Source organism: Prionailurus viverrinus, chromosome A3 (genome assembly GCF_022837055.1).
Source record: "Prionailurus viverrinus isolate Anna chromosome A3, UM_Priviv_1.0, whole genome shotgun sequence".
NCBI lineage: Eukaryota > Metazoa > Chordata > Mammalia > Carnivora > Felidae > Prionailurus > Prionailurus viverrinus.
The window spans coordinates 122,416,397-122,439,139 of record NC_062563.1 but is presented as its reverse complement, the minus strand read 5'-3'; the positions used below and the strand labels follow the sequence as shown (position 1 = coordinate 122,439,139).

Below are 22,743 nucleotides of genomic sequence, written 5' to 3'. Positions count from 1 at the left end.
AAATGATGCAAAAATGAGTCTGAGTGATCCACCAGAGCATTTCAACTAGGAAGAACCCAAGAGAAACCATATGAAGTGACCATTTCATTTGTGCTCTCACTCACTCGTTCGACAAACACTTATTATGCCAACTATGTCCCAGCCCAGGACCTCAAGGAACTCAAAGCCTGGAGGAAGAAGCAGGCAATAGTGGGAGGAGTCCCAAAGGATCAGCCCTGAGTCCTGTCACAGCCCAGAGGAGGAAGATACAGTCCAGACTTGAGCATAGGGAGTGGTCAGGGAAGGCTTCCTGGAGAAGTAACACCTGTGCTGAAGTTTAAGTTCCAGCTCTGCAAGCAAAGAGGTGGTGGCAGAGCACTCCAGTGAGAACTGGAGGTACAAAGGCAGAAAGACAAGAAAAGAATGGGTGGGGGTGGAGAGGGAAGGTTCAAGAGCGTGTGAGGAGTGTGGTGTGGCATGAAGCTAGAAACCAGACCAGGGCCTGGTCCCCAGGGGAGTCATGGGCTGCGTGCAGGGCTCAAGCTTTGCCCTAGAGCCCCTGAGGAGCTTGAAACAGGAGTGTCATGGCCAGGTTAGTTTTGTTTTTTTTTTTAACCTGGGGGCCTGCTAGTCTGCCTGCCTTGGAAAGTCACAACCTGGGATGTGGTAGTGATTCCTCCCCTGTAAAAACATCACCCATGAGACCCTTCAAGTCAGGGCATGCCCAAACTTTTAATGCAGATTCAGCACCTATGTCCCAGACAAGTGGCAGATCTGCCTTCCAGGGTGTGTTGTATCCACACGACTCTTGAAACAGAATGCTACGGGAACCAGTGACCATCACAACAAAGTTTATTACAATGAGAGGCAAGGCCAACCGATCAGGACCGACACTCTTGACCAGAGTGCGGTCTCGAACAGCTGGGGTACAGAGTTTTTATAGCCGACCACATCGTCTTATCATCATCACCTGGGGACAGAACAAAGAAATAGTTCCCAGATTGGGGTGGAAACTGTTCAGACATGCCCTTGCCCCAATCCAATCAAACACTAAACCAGTTGATTTTCCTTAAACTTTTGTTCCCTTGATTGACAGGACAAGGTTGTTATCTCTTAATCTACAATGTTAAAACAAAGCTGTTATTTCTTAAGGTTACAGGTTAGCCCTACACTACAACTTAACCGTTACAGGTGCCCACTAGTCCTTATGCAATAAAGATGCAATTTTGATAAGTGAGATGTATTAGCCAGAGCTCTCCAAAGAGACAGAACCCATAGGATGCATAGAGAGAGAATATTTGTTTTATAGAACTGGCTCAGGTGATTATGAAAGCTGGCAAGGTTGGGCCATCAGGCTGGAGATCCTGGGAAAAGTCAGTGTTACAGTTCAAGTCCAAAGTCTGTCTGCTGGTAAAATTTCCTCTTGATCAGGGGAGGTCAATCTTTTGTTCTATTTAGGCTTCAACTGATTGGATTAGGCCCACCCACATTAGGAAGGGCAATCTGCTTTTTCAAAGTCCACTGATATAAATGTTAATCTCAGGGGTGCCTGGATGGCTCAGTCAGCTAAGCATCCAACTCTTGATTTTGGCTCAGGTCATATATCCTAGTTGGTGAGATTGAGCCTTACATCAGGCTGTGTGCTTACAGTGGGAAGCCTGTTTGGGATTCTTTCCACCCCACCCCACCCACCTCTCTCTCTGCCCCTCCCCCACTCATTCTCTCCCTCTCTCTCTCTCAAAAATAAATAAACTTTAAATAAATAAATAAATGTTAATCTCCATACACCTGAAACTAATATTACACTGTATGTTAACTAACTGGAGTTTAATTTAAAACATTAAAAATATATTTTAAAATATGTTAATCTGCCCCCAGATGCCCTCACTGAAACATCCAGAGTGATGTATGACCACACACCTGGACGCCATGGCCTAGCCAAGCAGACGAGGAAAGTTCACCATCACAGGCACTCTAGGTGGAGGTGTCCCTTTGTCAGGGCACATGGCTCATGCAAGCAGAGAAGGACACTGCACAACCACATATATACAGTGGCTTGGCCAAACCTGCTGTGTCCATGGCCCTCTGCCTTCTGACCTCCTGCCTGCTTCCTGTCCCTGAACCACACCTGAACCTGGCTGCCAGGAGACCGAGCAGCCGGACTGGACATTCACCCGGCAGCTGCAGCTATCAGCTGAGGAGAGGTGGCCTCTCAATTGCAGATGGCAGGTTGCAGCCAGAGCCCCTGTTCCTGGATCCCCAGACTCAGTGACTGTTCGTTCCTCTGCTCCTTCCCTGCTAGAAGGGAAAGGAAAACGTGAATGAAATGTTTTAAAGTAATGGGTCTGTGATCGTCTCTGCAGCGGGGGGGGCCCTGAGCCTGATGTGTCACACTTGGGGGCATCTCTGGGCTGATCTAAGAACCAGGGCTCACTTCTCCAGCAGTGATAAGTGGCTGGTTCCGGGCTGGCTCGCCAGGGGCTGGCGAAATATTTTGAAGGCAGTGGGTGCTCCAAGAGCACCCCTCCTAGAGGGGTCTGAGGCCTCAAAGCGACTGGGGTGGGGGGCAGGGGGAAGAAATGGGTTAAGGGGATGGGTCCACTTGTGCAGGCCTCGGTGTGCACTCTTCTAACATCTCAGTGACAGGAACTCTGACACTGATTTTAGAAACCTGGGTCCCAGTGGCATGGAGGTGGGCATGGTCTGTGATGACAGAAGAGATTAGGGTCTAAAAATATGAGCTGACTGCCGAGATGCGGAACGCACAGGGGAAGCTGCCTCCCCTTTGGCAAAAAATCAATGCCTGATGTCAGGACTCCCTATTGACAGCTTGATTAGAAAGGACTCAAAACACACTTCGCCCTGGAATCGTACCAGGAAGAGAGAAATCGAGTCCTTTCTGGGACCTAGGTAAAGCCAACAACTGCATAAAATTCAGCCTGCCTTGCCCCACACTCTCAGAGCATCATGGAGAAACTTCCCTACTATTAAGACTTAATTCGTAACTCAAACCTTTACTGAGCACCTACTATGCCCTGGACCCTTTCTTGGAGGCAAAACAAAGTCTTCCACTTCAAAGGAATTCACACTGCAGTGAGGGAGGGGTGAGCAAATAGAAACACACGGGGCTCCATCCTCGTGGGTGTGTTAGGAGACCAGGGGCAATACATGTGGCCCAGCGGGGACAAGGAGCTTGTTCAGGGAAGGCTTCTCGGGAGAACATGCCTGAGCTGAGTCTTCAAGGATAAGACGGAGTGAGGCTTGATGAAGGGGAGCCCCATGGACACACTGGGGCCAATGCCTGGAGACGTGAAGCTGCAAACCGCATGTGAGGCAATCCTGGGGAGGAGGAAGGGCAAGACTAGGAGTGACGAGAGATGGGGCCCAGGAGGCCAGCAATGCTTTGAGAACCACATCAAGGAGTTGGGACGTGACCCTTAGACTATGAGGCTGGAGGGTTTGGGAGGGAAGAGTGACACAGTCATACTTGCATTTTAGGGGAAAACGGGGCGGCAACACAAAGAACAGATTGGGGTGCATCCCATGGGTGACCCGGAGGCTGGGTGGAAGGCAGATTAAGGAGCAGGGTGGTCAAGGCTGCTGGAGAGCTACCGAGGAGGGGCCGCTAAAGCCCAGTCCCCGCTCCTGCCTGGGTAACAGCGGGTGATGGGACCACCGTACAACAGAGGGGGCAGATCTGGGGAGGACAGGCTGCGTTGGAGGTGTAGGTGAAACAGCCCAGTCAAGATGTCTGCTAAGCATTTGAACATGTGGGGTCGTGGGGTCTGGAATTTTAAAGGTGATGAAGATTTGGCAACTGGGCAATAATTAAGTCCAGAAGGGCAAACAGGATCCTATACAGGTATAGGGGAGGAAGGCCTGAGAATACTATAGCACCCTGAGAAACACCAGCACTTAGAGAGAAGGCCAAGCCCACAGAGATGGGTGTGTAAGCAGAGGCCGTTGTGTGCCGTATACGATGAGACACCCACACGGGCAAATCTGCATGGGAAGCCAGGTCCCCGTTATGGGACCAGCGCTCAGAGAGCAAGCAGGATGTCTTAAATGGTCGCACCGCCTGGCATCTCAAGACACACATTTAAGGGACAGACGAGACCCTCTGCTATTTTCCAACAGCCGGTTTTTCAAATGAGGAGAGAAGGGTCTTGTCTGGGCTACCCAGAGAGCTGAAGAAGAAACAGCAGCAGGGGGTGCCTGGGGGGCTCAGTCGGTTGGGCAACCAACTTCACTCAGGTCATGATCTCACAGATCGTGAGTTCGAGCCCCGCATCGGGCTCCGTGCTGACAGCTCAGAGCCTGGGGCCTGCTTCAGATTCTGTGTCTCCCTCTCTCTCTGACCCTCCCCCACTCACGTTCTCTCTCTCTCTCTCTCTCTCTCTCTCTCTCTCCTTCAAGAGTAAATAAACATTTTTTTAAAAAAACATTTTTTTAAAGAAAGAAAGAAACAGCAGCGGGTGCCTGGAGCAAATGGGCAGAGAGGAGCAGGCTGGCCCCTGATGCAAATAGGACAGGCTCCTCCAGGCCACGGAATGGACAGACGGAGAATTCGAAGACGCTGAGCCCTCCAGGAGAACAAGAGGGGATGTCAGTAGGTTTTAAAATAGAAGTAGCCACCAAAATAGCGTGTGCCAGAGAGCCTCCCCTCCTCACTTTGGGACGCTTACCAGATAAGCTGCCTGATGTGCATTTGTGAGGAACAGGCCCCGGGAGGGGGCGAGAAGGAATGAAATATACCCTCCTCCCCTTCATCCCAGGGCTTCCACAGCCTGCTGCCACTGCACAACAAAGTCTCTCTCTGGTGGTTGAATGCAGCCCACCTTATCCAGGGCCCTGGAATAGGGGTGGCCACAGCACATCCCACGAGGCTAAAGTCTCCGCGGATTCCGGGGGTGGGAGAGGGGACCAGATGGAAGCAAAGGGGGAGATATGGCGAACACAGTGCATGCCAACTGGTGTCTCCTTGTACCCTTGCGTGTGAACATGTGGGAGGGTGCATGTTTTATCTAGCTCAGGCTGTCATAACTACCATGACCTGGGTGGCTTATGAACAGCAGAAATTTCTCTCCCACAGTTCTGGGGGCTGGAAGGCTGAGATCAGGATGCCAGCACGGTCAGGCTCTCGTGAGAGCCCCTTTCAGGTTGCAGACTGCTGACTTACCCTTGTTCCCTCACACAGGGAGCAGAAAGGGACCGAGAGTTCTCTCCTGTCTTCTCATAAGGACACAGATCCCTTTCATGAGGGCTCCACCTTTGAGACCTAGTCACCTCCCATCACATGGGGGTTAGGATTCCAACATAGGAGTTCTGGGGGCACAATCAGTCCAGAACAGTGTGTGAGGACATGTGCGATCACGGAGCGCTGGGGAACGTTTATCCTGCGTGAGAGCTTGTGTGCATAAATGTGTCTAAGAGCAGGACCCGTGGGAGAGAGTCCCATCCAAAAGGCGGGTCCACAGCAGTTCCCTGTGGTGAGCACCTCTTGTGCCAGGAGTCAGCTAGGCACTTTTGATACGCATTCTTACTTCTACTTCTCACACAATGCCTGGGAAGGAGGGGCTGTAATTCTCATCCCGCATGAGGGAAAGCTGAGGCTCAGAGATGTGGAATCCTTGCCTGGGGCACTCCAGTAATGACTCAGACCCCTCACTCTCAATGCCCTGCTGTTCTGATCCCCAAAGGCATCATGTCCCCCGTGCCCAGAATGCCACATTACCCATCCTTCCACCCCCACACTCCTTCCCCTGCCACTCAGGACTCAGCCTCTCCTCCAGGCAGCTTTCCCGGGCCCAAGGGGCTGGGGTGGGTGCCCCCCCTCTGTCAAATCACTTGATGTCCCCAGTTTGCACCTGTTTCCTTGCCTGCCTCCACCAGCCTGAGCTGCTAGAGGGCAGGACCCTTGTCCTGCTCAACACACACAGGATGGACAAATGGCAGGACGTATTGCTCAGGACCCTGGACCTGGCCGTCTGCTGCTCCCAGAGCCTCGGGCACCCTGCCTCTACAGCGGGGCTTCTCCCATCAGCCCTAACTCCGGTCTATGGCGTCCCCTGCCTGGAATGCCTCGTCCATCTTGCAGGGCACAGCTTCAGGCCTGCCTCCTTGTCCCTCTACTTGGCAGGCCTTTATGGATGCTGAGTGCCAGGCCAGAAGTTGGCTGTCTGCGTGGGTAAGAACAAGACCACTTCTGCACATAGCACTCATGTGTGTTAGGCCTGCTTCTAAGTCCCTTGCACATATTAATTCATAACTCCTATCGTGTAGGTTCTAGAACTATCTCCATCTTAGGAGAAAGGAAATGATGGCACAGAGAGGTCCATTAGCTTGGCCACTTATAAGTGGCGGGATTTGCATTTGGACCAGGCAGCCTGGCTCTCGCCACCACCCACAATGAGAGACGCCATCCTGCCCTCCTTCAGGGGCTCTGGCAGGTGAGGCAGGCTGCTGTGGTTGTCAGGAGGCAGCCGGGGTCAGTCACAGCAGGGGAGGAAGCATCCCACCCACATCTTGGGCCTTAGACAGGACGTCAGAGGTAGAGGTAGTCTGGTATGTGCTGGAACGTCCATCCTTCCCTCCCTGGAGAACTAGCTGTTGCCAGGTTCAGCAGACCTGCCCTGCGGTGCTCAGAGGCCTTATGACCCCTTATGTCCCCTGTGATGGGCACAGGCCCTGGGAGCCCGACACCCAGGTTCATACAGCGTGGCTGGGGGTCGATGCACTGCCTGGGGACAATATGTTTGCCTGCCCCTTGTAAAGGGAACGGCTCTGTTTTCTCCCTCCTGTAATTGTTACCATCTGTTTCCCTCCATCGTGTTTGTTGATGTTTTCTTGTTTTAAAACTGAAATGAGTCAGATTGGAAGCTGATTTAGGAAAAAGTGTCTGGGAGGGAAGCTCAAAGTGGCCATGGGGGACTCCGTGTTTCAGAGCTGTGGAAGAAAAAAAAAGATTCTGTGGGGCAAGAAGGGAGAGTCTGCTAGCGTCTCCTGCCCCATGGGGGCCGCCATCCCCCCGAAGCCCGAGCCGGCTGGGGCTGTACAGAAGGCGTGTGTGTGGGCCTGGTGTGTCAGTAGGTGAGTGTGTGTGTGCACGCTTGTGCATCTTCAAGAACGTGCATCTTCAAGAAGGTGTAAACCCGTGTGTTGTCCAGGAACGGGGTTGTAGAACGCACACACTGTGGGTGGTTGGAGTCTTGTGTTCACAAGGACATAGATGCAGAAGGGGAGAGCTACAGTCTGGCTGTGACCAAGGTCCAGGTCACCGCTCTCAACTTATGTATGTGACCTCACGTGGATCTCTAAACTACCCTACCCCCCTGCCTGAGCAGTAGAAGTTATGATGCCAGAGCTGACCCTGGGTGAAGATGTGGGAGGAGACGGCCTTAGGTGTGGGTATTTACAGAAGTGAAAAGCCCCCAGGGGTGACTCTTGTGGGCAGAAACTGGTGTTGAGGGTGGGCGGCATGTGGCTTTCCGGAACATCCTTCTCTGGGGCACTTCTGACCCAGATGCTGTGTTGCCCTGCCTGCCTCACCCCAACCCCAGAGCTAAGCTTAGGGTTTGTCTGTAGGGCCAGGAGGCTTCACATCCTGCTGAGGACCACCTGCTGAGGGTGAGAACTGGGCTCCCCGAGCTGCCATTCTATCAGGAAGTTTAAGTTAGTGACTCATGCCTCTTCCTTCCTATTCCCATCCACCAGTCACCCTAGGCTCTTGGTTCCTAATTATTGTTATTTAAGCCAAAGAAGATGCCCTGTGACTCTGCCCCTGGCTATCTGGGTCTACAAGCCCATCACAGCTCTAAGACCTTGACCTGCAATTCCAGTGAGCTAATAGTAATAATAGCTGCCATTTGCTGAAAGCTGTGTGCCCTTTGATTTGTCCCAGCTTCTGTGCTAGGGCCCTGGAAACAGAGGACATCCACTCCTCACCAAAATTGGTCCTTGGAAGCAGGATTATCAGGCCGGCTTTATAGGTGAAGAAGCAGGGACTCTGAGGGGTGAACTGATTTGTGCAAGGTCATAGGGTAAGTTAGAGGTCTGGAGCAGGCCTTGAACTCAGAGCCCTGATCATTCTGGAGAGGGGAGGCACTTCAGGAGACCTGTGTGCTGTCAGCCAGACGATGCAATGTGTGGCGTCCAGGCTGGCTGGGTTTCCCCTAGAAATTCTTGGATCCTGTTTCTACCCTTGCACCTTTCATTCCAAGCTTCTCCTTCCTGGGAAGCCACCTGGCGTGTGCTCAGCCTAACTGCATAAGGCTCGGCGTGCAACTCACTCCACTTACTGTGATATTTAGGAGCAAGCAAAGGAAACTTCTCGTGTCTGCATATTTAAGCGCTTTTATTAAGTGGAACAAGCTATTTCTGAACACAAGAGTGGCCAACAGCCTTAGAGGAAATTAAAATGAACCATGACAATGGAAAATTGCACAGGGGCACGGCGGATTCTCCGGAGATAAATACGACAAGCCTTTCAACAGCATTCAGGAAAGACTAGAGATCATGGAGATTATGTTGTGAGAGAAAAAAGCAAACCATCCGAAAATTAGAGCTCAGGCTGGTGGGCAGACCCGCCATATGCTGGTCAGGCCCTTGCATGTCCCTCTATTAAATACCCCCCAGTTCTGGTGGACGAGGTGGAGCCCAAAAACAGCAGGCAGACAGAGCTTCACTAGGTTCGGACAGCATTTTCTGAACACCCATTGTGTGCAGGCTACGTAAGTGCAATCAACAGAATTGTGTCCCCCTAGAATTCGTATGCGGTACAAACCTAACCTCCATCGTGATGGTATTTGGAGATGGGGACTCTGAGAGAAAACTAGATTTAGATGAGATCATGAGGGTGGGGCCCCCACAAAGGGATTAGTGGCTTTATAAGAAGACAGGCTAGAATTTTCTCTCTCTCTCTCTGCCAATGAGCCCCAGCACACAATGGATGAAGCTGTGGTAGCCAGGCAGCACAGCATGGCAGAGAGGAGGCCTCTCTCAACAGTGAAGGGAAGGAAGCCTGGGACCAGGCAGTCTGGGCCCCTGCTGAGGAAGGGGCGTCAGCAGAGGGGGCTTGTCTGGACCACTCTCCCTGACCCAGGGATCCAGAGCAAGTGGCCACAGGCCCTGCATGCCATCTCTCAGCCGGCTCCATGGTGAGCCAGGTCTAAGCCCCCCAGCATACAGTACTGTGGTTGTCCCACTGCTCTGTGACCCACCACCCTGCTCCTCCTCCGGTGCCACTCCTGAGGACCAGAAACCTGTCTTCCCCAAGAGGGCCACTTCCCTGTGTCTCTTTCCCTCTTGCACCTGGACCTGCAGTGATTTGGATAGAATCTGTCTGCCCAGCAAACTTTCTGAAGAGACAGACTGGTGCTGAATGATGCCATTTCTTTAAAAAAAAAAAAAAAATCACTCAAGCCACCTCAATTCTGAACTAAGGGATCCGAGCTGGACTGTGGCCAGAGGGCACTCCTCTCCCTCAGGACCCTGCCTGGCTGCACATCGTTCTCATGACAGAGAGCCTGTGGAGGCAGAAAGCAGAGAGACAGAGGACCAGGGAGCTGGGAAGATGTTAACTGAGCCCCTCATTGTGTGCTTCTGGAACATTCCACTGCAGAGCTGGTCAGTCCCGTACCGCGTCAGAAGCCAGGCTCCAGTCCTGAGGCACACGCTCGGGTGGACTTGCTTCGGTGAGTCTTGAAGTCCCGGCAGTAAAGCTATCTTAGCTCCTTCGGCTCTGCCACCCGCCTGAGGAGCTGCCTCACAGGGACATTTGTGCTGCGTTGTTTGTTGCATTGTCCTGCCTGACCTTGGGGTGACCCTGCCACAATCCCCTCTCTTGTTAAGGCTCTAATGAGGTCGCTAAAGACGTCTCTGTGTCAGGACCGCCTTGCCGAGCTCTCAGTTAACTTCGTGCTCAGAGAGTCGGCTGTGTGAGTCACACGGCACAGGGCTTTAGAACTTAGAACTGTCCCCTCTCCCTGGCAGGCCTTTGTCTGTGGGAAAAAATAAGGAATGCTCCGCCGAGGCCCGAGACTCGAAGGGTAGACTGCAGGAGTTTTAAAAGGAGTGTTAGGTGTTTGCTGAAGAAAGGACCCTGAGGAAGAGTTGCAGACAGCCAGCCAGTACTTATTTTGGGGTTCTTCTGGCTCTGAGGTGAGTCCTGCACTCAAGGAGGGCTTGGTTAATCCTAGAATGCCTTCTACGGAGGGCCTGGCAGGGCCTCAAGGGGCAGAGAGGCCAGTCCGGTCCCTGGCCAAGGTGCACGAAAGAGCCCTCTGCATCCCCTGGGGTAGTCGGGAACCGTCTCCGGAAGTCCCGGGAGCCTGGCTTAAAATTAGTACTGGATTCTCAGGGCCCAGGCCTCTGAGGGCCAGGCCGGATCAGCACACGATTCAGTAAGGGACCCGCACGTATCCCCACATCGACTGCTGGCTCAGCTGCCCTTCACAGAGGACTTTTCTCAGCAGATCCACTGAGGATTTCAAGTCTGAGAATGACAAAGCCTCCAAAATGGCTAGCATCTGATGTGCATCTGAGTCTGGAGTTGACCCTGGGGAGGATGGGTGTGTCACGGGCTCTGAGGCTGGGAGGTTGAGGGGTGGTCCCCGAGTGTCGCTGCCTGCAGGGCTGGCATTGGGAAATGTCCCATCAAAGGCCAGAGCCAGGCTGCTCCTGCCATGCCTCCCTTCCCGCCCACTTTGGTGTTAAGAATGAAGACAGGTCGCCTTGCTCCAGAGGGAGCTGCGTCGCCACCAATGCCAAGGTGAGCGGGGACACGCGGGGCGGCTGGGCCTCTGAGCGGGCCAAGCGGGTTACGGCTGTCGGGGGGACGATGAAAGGCCCATCCCAGCTCTGCGAGCAGGTGCCCCTCGTTCTCCTCCTCGTCCCCGTCTGTCCGTCTGGGCCACTCGCTCCATCACATCACAGGCGTCTGCTGAGGGCCCGGCCTGCCCTGCACCTTTCAGCAGAATGAAAGGGAAACTGATATCACAGGGAACTGAAGCACAGGAAAGGGCCTCTTTCTTTTCAAAGACTTTCATTTGTGATGGGCTTTTTTTTTTTCTAGGTGATCTTATTTCAAAGCCCCTTTGAAAATTTTGTGGGTTTTGTAATGGATGAAAAGTAACTTGGAAATGGGACTAAGAAGTTTTCAGTTGAAAGTTGTTAGAGGCAAGTTGAAAGCTCTGAGTTATAAGGTTCTGCCAGATTTATCATGTCTTTTGTCCACAAGCCCCATCCGTGGGGTGGGGGCGGGGGGGGGGGCCGGAGGAAGGGGCTGGGGGCCTAGACAGGGCACGTGAGAGAGCACAGCCCCAACATGAGCGCCAGCTGCGGCTGCTTTACGTCCGCGAGGGCAGCCGTCTGAGCTGCACTTTTAGCAGGAATGTCTCCAAGGTATAGACTTTGATGTGGGGAAAGGAAAAAAGCAAATGTACTCCCAGAATACTATAGGAAGCTGGGTTCTATCAGAAACGAGGGCCACCGTGCAGATGCTTCCTATCTGAAAGATAATTGTGACTGAAGCTAAGGCCCAAACAGACCTGAGAGAGGGGGCCTGGCCTGAGCCCTGGGGCATGTCCATGTCAGAGAACTGACCAGAGAAGAAATGATCAGCACAGAAGAGGTTTAGGTAGAAAACCAGGAAAAGCATTGTCACAGAAAGGGAAGGGAAGGGAGTTTCAAGAAGGAGGAAGGCGGAGAAAGGACGGCCGCACTGAAGCGTGGAGGTCGACAGAGGTAAGCAGGAAAGCCAAGGCATCCGGAATCCCACGGAGGGGAGGACCATGAAAGAACACGGATAGATGCTGGAATGGCAGGTGAAGTGGTCAGACATCGAGTTTTCAGTCCCCATGTTGGAGAGCCAAGGCCTGATGACCAGAGGGAGGGAAGAGAGAGCTGGGGACAGAAGGGACGTGACGGTGGGCCCTGCAGCACACTTTGGAGAAGAGAGGTGTTTGTACCACCCCTGCTCTGACACTGAAGAACTGGCCCCAGTGGAGAGTGTCAAGACAACACTGGCAGGGGTTGGGGGAACACGTCGGTGGTAGCTTAGGGTCTAGGGAGTCTGAGGCAGCAGGAGACGTGAGGGAAGCCCAGCGTGCTGTCAGGGTCAGAGCAGGAGGCTCAGCTGGGCTGGACACAGGGGGGTAAGGGGAGGCCATGGCTGGTACTCAGAGCACAGGGGAAGGGTCTAAGTGTTACCCCAAAAGGGTACTGCGGATGAAGCCTTGATATGGCTAAACCAGTTTGTGGGGCTGTCAGCCACAGCAGGAGGGGGCTGGGGCCGGGTGGTCTGGAACATTCCACCCATCCCAGATCACTTCGGAGGCTCTAAGGATAGAATAGACATGAGTCACCGTACCGAGTCGGCCTACTCTAGCTATTGCGGAACTTCTCCGGGTCCTATCACTCTCTTCTGTAAAATAAAGGTGAAAACACCTTGTGGAAGGAAATCTTACCGTGCCCGTGCCTGGCATGTAGGAGGCGCTCGATAAACGTGAGCCGTGAGGATAGAGGCAGTCCAGGCAGCTCTAGCTCATCTGTGCCTGGCATGTGTTTATGGCTGAGCTGGTTGGGTCCCTGTGGTGACCCGTGAGAGAGAAGGCACAGGAAGTGGTCAGTGGTTGCAGGTGACCCTCGGGGCCGGGCACAAAGCCTGGAATCACGAGGCCACGTTAGAGGCTGGCCACTGGCCTCCAGTCCTATCCCCAGCAACCCAGCACATGGCTGCCCTCATCAAGCTGTCCCCTGGGGTCACTCCTTACCATGGTGTCTTACCCCTCCCCCATCACACCCTCTCCCCACCACCCAGGATCCTGGCAGGAACACTTGCCCCCTCCCTGCCCAGAGACATCATCATATTCTGTAATATGATTGGAATCTGAATATATATTTAAAATGACAAGATTGAAATTAAAATTTAAATAAAGAATTACTTTTCTGTAAGTTGCTCCGAAAGCAGTAATTTAGCAGCAAATTGATAGAGAAAGGTAAGCACTGGTCCTTTAAACCATCATGCAGTTTCCGGCATTCGAGCCAGAAGTGTCTCAATTTAACACATCATTGGTTAGTATTATTAGAAATTTCAGCGGTCTCCGGAGCACATTATGGTGGTGCTCTGAAGGGGAGGCCGAGGGCGCCGGCCGGGGTCCAGGGGGCCAGAGAGGGCAGCCTCATTCATGAGAGCAGGAGGGGCTCCGGAGAGCGTCCCCTAGCCCCAAGTGGGGATTTGACTCTGATTATTCTCGTATGTAGTTCAGTAGCAATCATGAAATGAAGAACTGAGAGACCCATAAATGTCATTTGCTCTTCCCAGAGGCCACAGATTTATAGCTTTAGCATCTGACAAAATGTCCTTCTGACCCCTTGAAACCTAGGCTGGGACCAGGGGTCCATGAAGACAGTGTCACCAAGTAGCCGGCTCCCATGAGGCACATGAGCGGGACCTCAAAATCTGTCCCATTCAGGACCCGCCTGGCAGTTTCCAGCCCCTAAGTTTCCCCACGTTCGGGCACAGAGGCCTGCAAACTTGAATATCAAGACTGTCATCGCTTGCCAGAGTGGGGTCGGTAGAACTCCTACATCACCTGATACACTTGTCAAACCACCACCTTTAGGGGCCCCCTGTTCCAGACCTACCGAATCAAAAGCTCTGGGGTGGGTCCAGAAACCCACATTCCTAACCCACACACGCGCTCACGTTGGAGAACCCCTATGTTAGACGTGGTCAACGCTCTACCTGTGTGATCTTGGAACCAGTCCTCTTGCTGACAACCTGCTGGTCCTAGAATGCCAACAGTCTAGCTAGAAACGCAGAAGCTATAGTCTAAAAACCCCAGACGCCAAAATGGCTTCTTCCCAAAACTGGATTTCCAACATCGGAACACCATTCTTCAAGCAAAACTTGCCTTCATAGGGCCTCACCTTTGTGATGCAAGAGCCCCAGGGAGTCAGTCCCCACAGGTGGACGCAACACCATGCAGAGCCTCAGTGCCCTGCGGGGGGACTAATGCCTGAAAAGGAAGTGAGACACCCAGTCCTTGCAGCGAGTGGCCTGCCCTGCCGTGTGCAGTCCTAGAGCCACTGTGATTCCCCATGGCGGCCCAGGGCCTGGTGATCAGAGGTGCATCTTCACTTCTGCTGGGAGCCGTGTGGGAACCGACTCCTGCCCCGAGCATCCTCCAGAGTAAGAAGGGAAAGGAGATGACAGCTTCCACGGCTGATGCTGTGCCTGGGACACCAGAGCCTCCATCATCTGTGTGCTCCCAAATCCGTGGGTCTCTGCCACCAGCTTCTGCGGAGCATGGAGCCATGCTGGCTTCCTCACGTCGCCCAGCTTCCAGATGGGAACCTCACCCCAGAGTGTCTGAGCAGCAGGGCACACACCTGGAAATGGAGCTGCAAGGGAAGCTGGCAGAGCAAGTCTTCCAGCTCCCACCTCAAGATGGGGGTGTGGCAGAGGTGCCAGGCAGCCAAAGAAGACGCCAGAGGCCCGCTGAGGGGCTCAGGCCAGGTCCGCAGTGCTTCGGCAGAGGGGGCCCCCAAAATCCAGACCACTGGTTCTCAGGGATCCATATCAGAGCTTGTCTTTTCCAAATCAGGAAATTATGGGGAGTCACGAGGCAAAACGAGGCTGTAGGTCAAGCTCAGAGCACAGTCAGCCCCAGGTTGCCCACCCTGTTGTCCTCCCTGTGGCTTGTCGGTTTCACCCAAGGCCCCCTCCCCCCACCACCCAGCCCGGGGTGTGCCTGGGGAGAGGCTACCCCAGCTTTGGCTTCAGCATGTGTGGAATTACAGTCCCCACTGTAGTCTTGCTGGGAACATCTTCTCTGGAACACAGAGGATACATATGCATATGTATGTCAGCAGCAACATACAGATGACTTTTTGGTCTTTTGCTATTTTGCAATATACAGTAGACTGTGTATGTTTCCACACTCCCCCCCCCCCCCCCCGCCCCCACCGCCCTGCAGTGGCTTTAAACGATGTTTCATAGTATCTCACAAATTTGTGCACAGAAACTCTGAGAGGTCTTGGCCGGACCATCTGCTGCTTCCGTGGTGTTGACTAGAGTCACGTGGTGGTATTCCTCTGACCAGGGGATCCGAGAGACCCAGGAAGAGGCTGAGAATCCCTTAAAAGGCTTGGCCCCCAGCTGGCATAGTGTCGTAGCATCTTGGGTGTGTTCCTTGCGGCCACTCTCCCAGCCTATGTCGTCCTCATGGGTCCCTGGTGCAGACCTACCCCATCCTGCTGGTGTAGATGTCTCGAGGGCAGGAGCTAAGCTTGGCTATCACTCTAGGCCAGGAGCACCAGTGGACACTGGTGAGATGAGGGCTGGGGGACTCCGGGCTCCCTTGAGGGGAGGAGGCTCGCTGCTGTGAGGGATGGGGCCAGCTGTGCTCAGTGACGCTCAGCAGAAGGCCGTCCCTGCCAGCCCCATCAGCACCACACAAGTGACAAGAATGTCAAGGCTCGCAGGTTCCAGTCTGCAGGAGATGGACATGGGTGGTGGCATTGTCAGTCCCCCCCAGAGGAGGCCACTTGAACCCCAAAGTGGACTCTGGAGCCTGTCTCTGTCAAATGTATCCAGGCTGGAAACATGCTAGTTGCTGTCAGGTCCTTGGTAGCGACTTTGGCCCGAATCCATCTCCCTTAGTGAATCTGCCTGGCTTTTGTGGCGCAGTGCCAGCTCCCTTCCTCCGGGAAGCACTCCCTGACTTCCAGAGTCCATTGATTCACCCTCCTCTGACCTCTTTGGGCGCAGAGAGGAAGGGGCTGAGCCCTGGCTTCTCCAGGCAATCCCCCAGCCCCACAGAGGGAGGCACCAACCTCAGTACTTGCACCCCATTCAGGCACGTGGGAGGGAGCCAGGGGAGGCAGGCACTAGGCCTCCGAGCAGCCCGTGGCAGCATTCAAGCCAATGGCATTGGGGGGCCCAACACACAAGGCCTCACGGTCTGGAACCTCATCTCCCCAGTAAGAGGAACTCATTGATTCACGTTTTCCAAGTGCACGGAGCCCTTTCACATCTCTGTTCCGTGATGTGGCTCGCTCTTCTGGAGCACACTCCGTGCACTCATGTAGCCCTTGCAACAGTACCGGATGCTCCTATTATTGGCCAGCACCGTAGCTCAGAGACACGGCCTCTTCATTCACTCCCTGGGCCCCACGACAGGCCGAGCGCTGTGCCGGGTGGTGTACTCGCGGAGCTGGCTCGCCAGTACAGGGTCAGTGCACCTCACCCCGCAAGGCAGTGTGCAGAGACTGCGACTGTCGTGCGCACAACACGTGGGTCCAAGAACAAGCGGGCATGTGAGGGCCCCGGGCGAGCTCCATCCCATCATCTTTCAAACCTTCCTGACCACCTGGGATGCTGCTCACTTACATGGCACCTTTGTGCAAAGTAGAAAAAGGTACTTCCTCTGGGTGGACAAATGAGCAGAAAGTAGCCCCTCTGGGCGGTCGCAGCCTCGTGGGTGAACCGCCTGGTGAGCCCATGGTGCCCCCCAACCCCCTCTACCAAGCATCTTTGCACTGTGCACTCCTTCCCCTAAACAGAGCAGGGCCCCCGGGGGCGGCTCTGTGGCGATGTGTAACTGGTTCCCCTCCAAGCCGGCAGAGCACAACCCAGAGGCCCTGTGAGCCTTGTCGCAGGGTGGAGGTTCCCAGCCCCCGGACCAGCAGGTGCCTCAGCCCGTGCTGCCGCCTCACAGAGAGCTTCCTCCATAAAGCATCGGGGTCTTTAGTGTTCTTCAGTCGCTGAAAGAAGCAGGATGCTGTCAGCTGCCGTAAAAATGTGACCTTTGAAAATTTACAAGAGCTTGGGGTTTAAAAGCTGCTGCGTTAATGATGCATCCTATTAGCATCTCATTAGAGGGAAGCAGAGAGAAGCCTGCCCAGCCCGGTGATGGGCAGACAGGGCCACTCCGCAGCACCAGGCAGGAGGAGGGCTCTCCTCATCTGCCTCTCTCTGCCCAGTGTCATCATATCAGGGAGAAGAAGCATGGCCAGGAACACTGGCAAAAGGCCAGATGTCTGGGTGGCTTCGCTGATAACCCAGATTATGCAGTGGGAGGGGGCTCCCTCAGCCCTGCCTTCCTCCCCTGGCCTGGGCTGTTCTCCTGGGGGCAGGGGGAGTTCTGTGGCATTCTTGTGCTGGCAACCCCCTGGCAAGAAGGGGAACTTGGGCAGCCTGTTCAGGGTAGGAGAGACCTGGAAAGCCTTTAGTGGAGTCACAGACCTTTGGGGACTCTGGACCAAGGGAGAAAGTCTTAACAGGAGCTGACTTCAGAGCTGGAGCCATGGACCCGCACACGATGCCCCAGAAGCCTCTAGAATTTGGGGACTATGTGTTTACTTTGGGCCTGGAGCCCCTTGCGGGAGGAAGGGCTCTGGCCTGGCCAAGCTGACTCACATCCCCGGCTACAACATTGCTCCCTGACCTGGGCGCCCAGGCGCCTGGCAAAGTGCGCAAGCGTGTCCAGTTTTTTTCTGGAGGGAGTAGAGAAAGGAATGTTCATTTCATTGTTTTAAAGAAATAAATAGAAATTTCTGAGCTGTGACTTGCTCATAGCTTCAGAAGTTGCTTGGGCCGATTAGAATGAGTGGCCTTATTTATCTTTCTTGAAGGAAAAAGAGAGACCCTGTTTTCCTTCTCACAGCAGAATGGCTTTCTTGTACATAAGAATTTGCTTGTACTATTCATGACAGACACAGCAGGCCTGTTGGGGCCTCACCCAGTTATCTGCCCCCACCCTGCCACTCGGGGCGCCCCCCTTCACCCGGCTTCCTTCTGGAGGCTAACGGGGGCAGTTTGCACAGCTGAGGGCTGCGCTCCCCAGGCAGCAGCCTCCTGAGGGCAGGGCTGAGCCTCAGTCATCATGTCCCCTGGGGCCTGGGGCTGGGCCTGGCAGGAAGCAGGGGCTGAGTGTCAGTCATCTGGTCCCCAGGGCCTTGGGCAAGCACCGAACAGCAGCCCAGTGCTTGTTTACTGAACACACTAACTAACCAGCAAATGCACAAGTGAACGACCTGGAAGGAGTGTCTTAGAGCCAAGGGACTAAGCCCTTGAAAAAGTGTGCGGTTTTTCAAGTCCAGGACCCCACCCCCAATTTTAGGGCAGAAACAGGAACTCCTGAAGTTTTAGAGTTCAGAATCTGGTTACCCACTCTGGAGGAGGAGACCCCCATCCCGTCTCCTGGTGGCAATGTCTGATGTAAGGGCCCCGGACCAGAGCCTCCAAGTTTCCAGAGCCCTTCCCTACCCTGTCAAAGCACCAGGTTGGGGGCACGGATTCTGATTCAGCAGGGAAGAAATGGCAAGGGTGGGAGGACCCTGAAAACCACACCTACCTCTGGCCTGTGAAGCCTCCAGGAAGCACGTCTCTTGCCCACCTGCCAGGGTGCAGCAGGGAGGGGCTGCAGCGCCCCCTACTGGCAGGTCGGGTCTCTGCACTGTCAGTGAAGCAGGGTGCCCCAGGAGGCTGGAGTGTCACCACTCAAACTTCACCCCCACCCAGGGCCCTGAATAGGACAAGGCACAGGCTCCTTCCCTTTTGGATGCTGCCGGTTACGGGAAGCCACCTCTGCACCTCTGAGCCCCCTAGCACCCAGGGGAACCTGGGAATGCAGAGGAGGCTTGCAGACAGGGCACACTGGAAAGCTGTTTAGAGAAGCCACGCTTCTGTTCCATGAGTTCCTGATGGGTGAGTGTGGCTAAATCCCCAGCCTCCGCCACAACACCCTTCCCCCCCTCCACCCCCACCCCCACCATCACAGCCAACCCCAACCAAGCTCCCATCTGTCCCACAGACAAAAATGGGGCAGGGGCCTCTGAGAAGGAATCTTGTCCATTGAATTGTTCTTTCCTCAGGAGATTCACTCTTTCCCTTTGTTTCCTGCTCTGTTCACAGAAGCAAAGCTTCTGAAATGCAGGCCAGAGATAAAGTGCAGCCTAATGCAATTAGCTCAGTGCAGCCTACAGGTCCTAATGGGATACGGCTCCTCCCGGCCCCAAGCAGGTGCTGTTTGTCATAGGCATTGTGCATCAAAGACCCAATAAGTGCTGTCAGCCATGGCCATCCCCTCCATCCGCCCGTGCCGGCTGTTCCAGCTGCTCAGAGAGGCCCAGTGAGGGCGATGCCCCTCCCCCACTCTCCCCCCCCACCCCCCCCACCGCTGGGACGCTGGGTCAGCTTCTGTGAGAAGTCACGAAGACCACAACCTTCCCCAAAGAGAAGCCCACAGATGCCCCTTGTGGCCTCTTGGAGCTTCTGTGACTGTCCCTGGTGGACAGCTATCTCTGCCCCCCACCCCACCACATCCTTCACCCCAAACCTGGTTGGGCTCTGGCTGCACTCCTGGGAACTGCAGAAATTTCCAGAAACCACCTCTGCTGAGACTCACACCCCCACACACACCCCAGTTATCCCAGTCCCAGGCTTTCCAACTTGCTTTTGGATTTCTTCCCCTCCTCCCCCTCCTGCACCCCCTTCCCCTCCTCCACCTCACCCTCCTGCTCCTCCCTCTCCTCCTCCCCTCCTGCTCCTCTTTCCCCTCCTCCTCCTTCTCTTCCTTCTCCCACTCCTCCCCTCCTGCTCCTTCTGCTCATCCTCCTCCCCCTCGCCCTTCCCATCCCCCTACTCCCTCTCCCCCTTTCCTCCATCTCCTCCCCCTTTCGCTCTTCCTCTTCCGCCTCCTCCTCATCTTTCTCTTCCTTCTTCTCCTTCCTCTTGTCCTCCTTCCCCTCCTACCCCTCCTCCCTGTCACCCTCCCCCTCTTCCCCTCTCCCTTCTCCCCTTCCTCCCCTTCTCCTCCCCCTCTCCTCCTCCTTCTTGCCCTCTTCCCCCCCTGCTCCCCCTCCCTCTTCTCCTTTTTCCTCCAACTTCCCCCCTCCCTCCTCCTCCTGCTCTTGCTCCTCCTCCTTCTCCTTCTTCTTTTCTGGCTTATTACAATGGCCATGGCCCTGGTAGAAAATTTGGCAAATACAGAAAGGTATAGACAAGGGAATAGAAGTTACCCATGTTCCTGTCACCAAGAAGAACACCCCTGCTAACATTTTGGTTTTTTCTCCCCTGCACATATTGCTTTACATATGAGCTTATATTTGTGTCACTTTATGTCCTGCTTTTCTCATTTAACATGATAGTGTAAGCGTTTTGCCATCTCATTATGCATTTTAGCAAACATGATTTTTAATGACTATCTAATATTCCATCAAGGCAGTAGCTCAGAGACCAATGCAGTGCTAATGTTTGTCTTCAGCCTGGGGTTCATTTTCTCATTAATCTAAATATCTAAATTAGAGAATGAGATCCTGAAACGGAGAGCCTGTCTCCTTCTCACAACAAAGAGGGTCGCAGGGAAGATGCTCCCTGCTCTGAGCTGTCCTCCCATGAGCCTCAGTCCCCACCCCACCCCCCACACCTCCTCCACGGACTGGCATATTGGGGGGCCCAGTGGCTGATATGGGGCCCGATGGTGGTGCTTTGGAAAGCCGTCCTCTCATATGTCAGAAGGCCAGACACGTGGTGGCACTGAGCCTAGACTGAGGACACAGCTGGTATTCAGCACATGCCCATAAATGTTGCAGTTTATTAACAATCCAACGGCCTGGGGGACTTCACATCTCACAGCACAGAACACTTTCCTTTATGATAGTTCAGGTGGACTGGGTGGTCGCAGAGGGTGGCAGCTGGTGGGGGCGGGGGGGGGGGCACTGGATTGGGTGTTCCTGGGGGCGGGAGTTTACCCATAGTGCCCGCATCTCCCAGGTGGCCCTGGGTGTGGCCTTGTGGCTCAGGCAGCAGGAGTAGTGCTCAGGGGACGGGCCCCCAGGGCAGCAGCCCACGCCAGGCCATGCTCATCCCCCTGCTCTGCTTCTCCCCAGGCTCCCGGCATCTCCAAAGCGGATAGTCAGTCCCAGGGACTCACGACCAGCATCCGGTGGGGGCAGACGCCCATCAATCAGTCCACGCCCTGGGACACTGATGAGCCGCCCTCCAAACAGATGAGGGAGAGCGACAATCCAGGTGTGTACTTGGCCGGCAGCCAGAGATCCCACGTGGAGGCTGGGAGCGGGGTTTGGAGGCTTCCTGGATGTTGTGACTCTTCAGCAGGCCCTGGCCCATGGGCCTGCGGCAGCCCACACCTGCATGGGGGCCTGGGCAGTAGCTGCGTCTCTACCGCTTTCTCTGCTACTTGAGAAAGCTTTGGGGAGGCTGAGGAAGTAAGACTGACATCCCAGGAGCGACTTTGAATCTGCTTTGTGTTATTTTGAATAGTCATTCCCAAACCTCAGGACTCTGATTCACCCACTTCTCCAGTCACACCTTCCAGGGAGGCTTTGCCTTGCCAACGGTTACATGAGAAGTGGGATGCTCCACCCCCCTGGGGCCGGGGGCTCCCCACCTCCTACGTCCCCCCAAGCCTTCTTTGGTCAGCCCTGACCATGACAAAAGCCTTCCCTGTTATCTCCCATCGGTCCCAGACCTCCCCTTAGGATACACAGGACACATCCGTGTTCACACCACAGCCCTACAGATATCTGACACCCACCCATCCCCCCTCCAAGTCTTCTGCGGGATAAACACCCTTGGCCCTTCAGCCACACTCCAGAGCCCGTGGCGGACAGTTCCTTTGCCCTCCAGAGAATGACCTCTCCCTCTGCCTCCATCGGTGCCAGAGCCCCACACAAAGAACCCACACGTGCTATGACCTGCACCCCTTCATTCAGCCCCTCCACTTTGACCACTGCAGTCTTAGATCACCTCTGATTTGCTGCTAGCCACAGACATGCGCTGTCACCAGTCAGACCCCAAGACTGTCGAGGCAGTAACCCTGACCCCTGTCCATCTTCTCTCAGTCTACCTTAGGCAGAGGGGTGTTGGGGACTCAAGGGCAAGTCCCTGTCAGTATCTTCCCATATGACTCTTGATTCCAGCTTTTATTGCTGACCTGTGCCTAACCCTCCCAGTATGCCACCTGCAGAGTTGGTGGTGATATCTTCCCTATCATCACCCAAATCATTGGTAAAAGTGATGAGCAGGACTCGGTCCACATCACTAGAGACCTCCTTCCGGTCCCCAGCATCCTCTGAGCCAATCACCCGCTCATAAGTCACTCACCACCATGGCCCAGCATCTCGTACCTTCACCAGAGTTATCAGAGAAGTCACGAGCTGTGTTCTGAAGCTCTGGTGGCTTGTTCCAGGCTCCGTGGCTAATCCTGGAGAGAAGTGGCCTTAGGATGGCATGCCTTGTCCTGAAGACAGCAGCCTAGCCCACAGTGATACCATCTCTTCTTCAGGCTTGGGGACAATCCCCCTTAGCAGCCTGTTCTAGAATCATGCTGGCACTGCTTCACCAACATTTTCCAGCTTCTAGTTTCCTGTCAGAGAGCTCCCAGCTCCCCTTCTAGCCTCTGGAACTAGGGGTCCTGAGTGGTTCCCTGTCCCCCACTCTCTTCCTCAGACTCCCTGCCCCCAGTCTACACTGCCACTCCAGTGGCATCATGAAAACCAAGGTGGCATTTGGGTGATGGAGACCTAACCCCGCACTCATTCGGTCAGAGGTGACCCAGACTGCCCTCCCTTGTCACAGTATTTTCTGGCTTCACTCACAAGCCCACTTAGGTCACCTCAATGTCTGCTCAGCTCAGGGGAACCTGGCCCTGCTCTGCCTGACCTGGGCACAGCTGGTGTCGAATCTTGTATCAAGTCTCAGGACGTGTGTCGGGACCCCCTTGTTCAGTCAAAATA

The 22,743-nt window shown here is 54.4% G+C and overlaps 1 protein-coding gene across 5 annotated transcripts in view; it reads left to right on the top strand.

Moving 5' to 3' along the window:
- The window catches only part of KLHL29 (kelch like family member 29), a 315,206-nt gene that overhangs the window by 227,250 nt on the left and 65,213 nt on the right, over positions 1-22,743 (top strand). For 4 of the 5 annotated variants that reach the window (XR_007150831.1, XM_047852392.1, XM_047852391.1 and 1 more), the window contains one exon: positions 20,875-21,016. Coding sequence is in view for 4 of the 5 variants with exons in the window: in XM_047852392.1 (XP_047708348.1) it covers positions 20,875-21,016 (142 nt within the window). In the remaining variant the exon portion in view is untranslated. Of the gene's footprint in view, positions 1-9,546; positions 9,672-20,874; positions 21,017-22,743 lie in introns of those variants that run through there. The other variant, XM_047852394.1, reaches the window with a different exon arrangement.